We start from the raw sequence: 6,007 nt of genomic DNA, 5'->3' as shown, positions 1-6,007 counted from the left end.
TGTGATGCATCATGTGCAGCCCTGGCTCCCGTGTCTGCTGGAGACCACCTGCTCCCCAGGGCAGCCCACCCTGACCACAGGGCACGCGGAGAGCCGGCACCCTGCATGCAGCTGGAGGCACCCACAAAAGGGTGCTTTGGGATGTGCAGAACAGTCACCCTGAGCCCTATGCATTGGCGAGGATGGAGATGTGCTGGGAGCTGTAAGGATGCAGGAGGGTAGAATTACAGGGCAGGAGCGGGCGTCCTTTCAATGACTCCTCTTCTGGCTCCCAGCTGATGCAGTCAGCCCCAGCCAAGTGGTCCCAGTGCTAGGGGAGGTGGGTGTTACACCAAGCAGGACACTGAGACTCCAGGGATTGTCTGTTGCTGTCTTCTCCCTGCTCTCTGCTGGCCTGGCTGTGGTGTGCCCCTTGATGGAAGGGGTGACGGTGGTGGGGACATCCTCACTGAGCCCCAGGTGCTTGCACTAACACACAACTTGCTTTGGCCTCGCCTTGCTGGGTGGCACCTCCCCTTCCCGTGTCCATCCCTGTCCCTCCACTCCACCCAGCTCAGGGATGAACCCAAACCCCTTTGTGTACCCACAGCTGCGAGGAACCGTGCAGCCTGCAGGAAGCTTCAACGATGACGGGGACGCACAAGTGCTGAGGAAGGCCATGAAGGGCCTGGGTAAGTGGGGATCGTGCGCTCAGCCCCTTCCCGCTGCTCCTCAAGAGCTCCTGGGGCAAAAACCCCACCTTGGACCATGCAGGGCTGCATGAAAGCTGCTGCAGGGGGAATAAAGATGGTTTTGGAGCTGTGGGAGCTCTGCCTTTCCCACCTCCACAGTTTGCAGGGGTGGAGATGGGCCTATAGTCAGGGGTGACACAGTGTGGCTCTGTTGTCCCCCTTGGCTCTCCCCAGCATCACCACTGTCCTTGCAGGCACGGACGAAGGGGCCATCATCGAGGTGGTGACACAGAGGAGCAATGCTCAGAGGCAGCAGATTCTAAAGGCTTACAAGGCTCACTACGGCAGGGTACTGTTAGCTCCCCTGCCCCGTTCCTTCCTTCTGCTTGCATCTTTCCCCCTCCCATGCAGAGATGTGCCGCTTGCTGAAAAAAATCCTGCCCAGGGAGGGGTGGGCAGCCAGGGCACCCTGATTTGTCCCAGCATGACTTGAAGGCCAAGCTGTCAAAGCATCCTCCCGCTCTGGGTGCTCCACCAGCCCAAGGGGAGGCCTTGGTCCTGCTTAGAGAATTCCAGAGCCAGGATCTCCCCAGAGGCACCCCTAAAATGTGACCTTAAAACTGGCCCAAGGGTCTTCCCAGATGTCTCCCACCTCCACACTCTGCTCCCCTGTTTTTTCCCCAGTGTTGCCTTGGCTGCTCTGTCCTTGGAGCCGGGGACTGAACCCTCAAACGCTTTTGCAGGACCTGATGGCAGACCTGAAATCCGAGCTGTCGGGCAGCTTGGCCAAGCTGATCCTCGGGCTCATGCTGACGCCGGCGCAGTATGATGCCAAGCAGCTGCGGAAGGCTGTGGAGGTAACTGGTGGTATCAGCTTCAGCATGTGAGGACAAGGGTTTTCACTGTGGTCGTACCCACACTGCTGGTGGCCTGGGACTGCTGGAGCACCCCAGCTTCACCCATCCCTAGGCTTTTCTCTCTTATATGGAAGGAAAACAGCAGAAAGCACCAGGACATGCTGGGAGCCCACTTTGGCCTCTTTATAGCCCAGCATGGTCTAGCCAGTTTGTATACAAAGTCTCAGAGGTCTCCACTGCTTTCCAGAGCATCCCTGCTTTGCAGTGGGAGCAGTGCGCTGCTAGGTGCAGGCAGCCAAGGTAGGGGCAAACCGGTGGCATGCCCCACTAGCTACCAGTCACACCAGTTAGGATCCCACTAGGAGCACATTTGGACACTTTCATGCTGGTTATTTCCAGCTCTCCGGGCCATTTTCTGGACTTCTGGCATGTGGTAGCCCTGGGTTTAGAGCAGCTCCCCCTTGCGTGGCACTGGCAGGGTGATGCTACTGCGTCCCCATACAGCGCTGGCATTGGCAGCGTCCCACCATTCTACTCTCTTCCAGGGGGCTGGTACAGATGAGAAAGTCCTCATCGAAATCATGGCCACGCGGAACAATCAGGAGATCAAGGCTATCAATGAGGCGTATCAGGAAGGTATGGAACAGGAGAGACACCCAGGTCGTGGGCATGGACCATATTTAATGTTGTACAAGATTGTTTCCAGAGCCTGGGGCACAACTTTTGTCTCTGGGTTGGATCCATGGCTTCGTGCTGTGAAGATCTATTAGTCCTTCCAGGCAAGAGCAGTCCTTACCCAGGTCCAACAGCTCATTAAAGAGAAGTGGAAACCTGAGATGAGGCTGGAAGGAGTCCTCAAATCCATCCTGTGATTTCTTACCGCCCCAGACTCTGCATTTCTCTTTCCCATCCATCCATGCCCCTTTCTCCATACAGAACAAGGGCTGCAAGCTCCAGGTTAAATCTGCAGCCTCTTCTCCCCACAGAGAGCCCAAAGTTTTGAACTGATGGCTGTGACCAGTCACCCCCAGCAAAGTGTTGGTCCTGGCCTGTCTCCATGTCCTGGCAGCCTGCCGCAGCTCTGCCACCAATGTCTCCTCCTCTGAGAGCTCTTTCATGATGATCCCTTTCCCTCTGGAGCACCTGGAGCATGAAGCTGTGCTTGTGCATTATAGCTGCTGGGGTGATTCCCTCCTCCCTGGGCCTGAAAATAGCAGATGGAGGCATTTTCAGCCATGTAGAGGCTGGAGGATGGTCACCCCCATCCACAGCTGCCATGGGGATCATGGGCACAACGGGTACTGGTGGGTGGGAAGCAGATCTGCAGGCAGGGGGCAGGGTTCAGCTGTCCTCTGTCTCCACAGCCTACCACAAGCGCCTGGAAGATGATTTGAGCTCTGACACTTCAGGACATTTCAAGAGGATTCTCGTCTCCCTGGCTCTGGTAAGGGTGGTTCCCTTGCTGGGGCTTGTCCCCTCCCTGCTGTGGGCAGTGGTGAGGGTCTGTGAGGAGAGTGGCTGTGGAGAAGACAGAGCATCACTGCCTGCCTGGGCAGGGCTGCTGGATCCTGGCTGCCACCCCCTCACTTGGGGCTTTCCTGGGAGATGTCCTCTCCCCAGCTCCATGACTTTTGTATTGAACCACAGGGCAACCGCGACGAAGGACCAGAGAACCTGACACAGGCACATGAAGATGCCAAGGTAAGAACCACACTGGCCATGCTGTTACAGTTTCTGCATAAAAACAAAAAAATGAGGATGTTGCATCCCCTGGTTTGGAAGTAACATCCTCTGGGAAGCAAATGCTGCTGGGGCAGGGTCTCTGTAAGCTGCAGGGGGAGATGCCAGGTGAAGCGACATCCTTGGAGGTAAAGCTCCCTGACCTGATTTCTGATGCCCTGGGCTCTGCTCCTCCACGTACAGGGAAGTTGCAGCCTGTGAGAGCAGCCCCAGGGCCCAGCCCCAGGGAGCTCCCAGTCAGAGACTTCACCATTTCTTGTGTGGAGGTGCTGCTTCAGGGTCCAATAAAACACACTGATGTTGAAATCTGGTCCTTGAGCTTCAAAGGCAGCTTTGAGCTGGTCTGGAGGAGCCACCCACCTCTTGGTGTTGTGCGTGGGGCAACCCTGAAGCCTAAGATGTTCAGGGCCAGGTTGGAAGGGACTTTGAGCTGACCTGATCTAGCGGGAGGTGTCCCTGCCCATGGCAGGGGCATTAGAATTAGATGATCTTTAAGGTCCTTTTCAACCCAAACCATTCTGTAATTCACCCTGCCAGCAGGCTGGGATGCCAGTCCCAGCCGGCAAACCATTGCCTCATCTTTACTGGGCCGTGGTGAGCCAGGACTGGACGGGGAAGCCAGAAACAGTGCAAGGGGGTGCTGGGGCCCCATTGCCTGGCTCAACCTGTGACCTTTGCACCATGCGCCTTGGCCTCCTGCTCCTTCGGGCCAAGCCCTTTCCCAAAAGGAGCTGGGGAGCTCTGTGCAGGACCAAACCCGAGCTATCGCTTCGCTGTCTTGCTCCAGCCCCTGTGGGCAGACGTGCAGCTCCCCCGGCGGGGCTGCTGCCGGCAGAGGGAGCGGATGCAGCGCTGCCTGCACCCCGCGCCATGTGTTGCCGCTCCCCTTGACCTGCTGCAGAGAAAGAGAGAGCCAGGGATGGCAGACAAATGCAGGGACGAGCCAGCCGGGCAGCAGCTGGCTAGGAGCCACACTGTGTTTTGTGAGCGAAGCTGCTCCTCCTTTCCTCCCGCTGCCTGTGCCTGGCAGAGGCGGCAGGCTCGGTGCGGGGCCAGGCAAGGATGCTCCCCAAGGAGTAACAGGCTAGTACGCAAGCCCCTGGGGTAGGAGGGGGCTGTCTTTGCTGAGCCAAACACCACCCTCCCACCCCAGGTAGGGGTGTAGAGGCCAACCTGGAGGAGGATGCAGGTCCTAAGATCAGGCCAACTCATAGGGGAGCTGGGGACAGGTCATTCTGGGGGATTTTGCTAGACTTCCCTTGCTTTGTCAGGGAAGGATAAAGGTTGAGCAGCACCTTTTGACCCTGTTGTACTCCTGTCTCTCTCTTTCTCTCTCCCAGGTTGTTGCTGAGACCCTGGTGAGTGCCTGCCCTTTTGCTCCTCAGCGTTCTGCATGTTTGAGAGGATGCTGTGCTCCTTGGGTGTGGGGCTGGGAATAGCAGCCTCGCATGCTGGGCCCATCTGGCCACACGGGCTGTGCTCGCTTGCTTGGGGCTCCAGGGTCCTGGCATCAGGATGGGTGGCAAGGGGACAGATGGCACCTACATGAGGGCATTTCCCTGCAGTGTCAGGCAGGAGAGACAGCCACCTTCCTGCCCTTGGGAGGGATTGGGCACCAATCCTGCCCACTGCCTGCATGCAGGATCCATGCTCCTGGCAGCACAGGACTCAGGGCTGCCTTCCGTGGCTCACCAGAAGTGGGAATCGGGGAAGGAGCAGCTTTCTACAGCGATAGCCTAATGTGTGTGATTACAGCCTCACCGCTGAGCCCCACAGCAGAGGGGCCATGGTTTCACCTGTGGGCAGCACTGCTGTGGGCCAGGGCGGAGGGTGGCTCCTGTGTCTGACAGCTCTGAATTCCCTGTTCAGCATCAGTCACCCACAAAACATCCTCCCAAAAGGACAAAAAGAAGCCTTTAACCATAAGCATTGCAAAGCTTTTTTCATAAAAACTGGAGCACATATTTTCTCCGAGGTAATGTGTGAGTGTGCAGCTGTGCACCTCCACATCCATGCATAGAAAATGCCTTTTATTGGTCAAAAAACTCCAACTTATTTTCCTGCTCATAAAAGAACACCTGCTTTGCAGCTGTTCAGGACTGGCTGTCCCAGGAAGAGCTGTTTGACATCTTTGTTCCTCTGTGCTATGCCTGTCCCCCTGCCTCCCACTTCATTCTCGGTTGCTTTCCCAGAAACTTGCTGATGTCTCCAGCAATGACTCCAGCGACTCCCTGGAGACTCGATTCCTCAGCATCCTCTGTACCCGGAGCTACCCTCACCTCCGCAGAGGTAGGAGCATGTTTCTCCACCACTGCCGGACCCTTACCTGCAACACAAGTGCTTCGATTTGGGCTGGGTGGGACTCTTGGGCAGCAGGAGATTGGGGTCTCCTCAAGGTTGAGCCCTGTGTCCCCAGCAGGGGTGGGGATGGGGCAATGGTAGGTGATGGCATGGCCTTGCACTTGAGGTGGACAGTTGAGGTCACCCAAGCCTACTCTAGTCCTATCTAGTCCAGAAGTCTCCATGGTTGAGGGCCAAGTCTCCTGGGCACCCAGGGCTGGACCGGAGCAGCTCAGTGGTGACCCCTTTCCTCTCCCCCATCCCCAGTGTTTCAGGAGTTCATCAAAATGACCAACCATGACGTGGAGCACGCCATCAGGAAGCGGATGTCGGGAGATGTGAAGGACGCCTTCCTGGCCATCGGTCAGTGCCCAGTGGGTGCCTCTTTGGGGCAGGGCT

General features: G+C 57.1%; 1 protein-coding gene across 1 annotated transcript in view; it reads left to right on the top strand.

The window, feature by feature from the left end:
• The first annotated feature begins 559 nt into the window (after positions 1–559).
• The window catches only part of LOC104277421 (annexin A6-like), a 7,310-nt gene continuing 1,862 nt past the window's right edge, over positions 560–6,007 (top strand). Inside the window, exons 1-9 of the mRNA XM_009874048.1 lie at positions 560–671; positions 926–1,020; positions 1,415–1,528; positions 2,074–2,164; positions 2,893–2,972; positions 3,176–3,229; positions 4,609–4,626; positions 5,461–5,557; positions 5,876–5,971. Of these exons, the coding sequence (XP_009872350.1) occupies positions 560–671; positions 926–1,020; positions 1,415–1,528; positions 2,074–2,164; positions 2,893–2,972; positions 3,176–3,229; positions 4,609–4,626; positions 5,461–5,557; positions 5,876–5,971 (757 nt within the window). The remainder of the gene's footprint in view (positions 672–925; positions 1,021–1,414; positions 1,529–2,073; positions 2,165–2,892; positions 2,973–3,175; positions 3,230–4,608; positions 4,627–5,460; positions 5,558–5,875; positions 5,972–6,007) is intronic.

This window comes from Apaloderma vittatum, unplaced genomic scaffold (genome assembly GCF_000703405.1).
Source record: "Apaloderma vittatum isolate BGI_N311 unplaced genomic scaffold, ASM70340v1 scaffold30107, whole genome shotgun sequence".
In the NCBI taxonomy this organism is placed as follows: domain Eukaryota; kingdom Metazoa; phylum Chordata; class Aves; order Trogoniformes; family Trogonidae; genus Apaloderma; species Apaloderma vittatum.
This window is presented reverse-complemented; position numbering and strand designations above follow the sequence as displayed.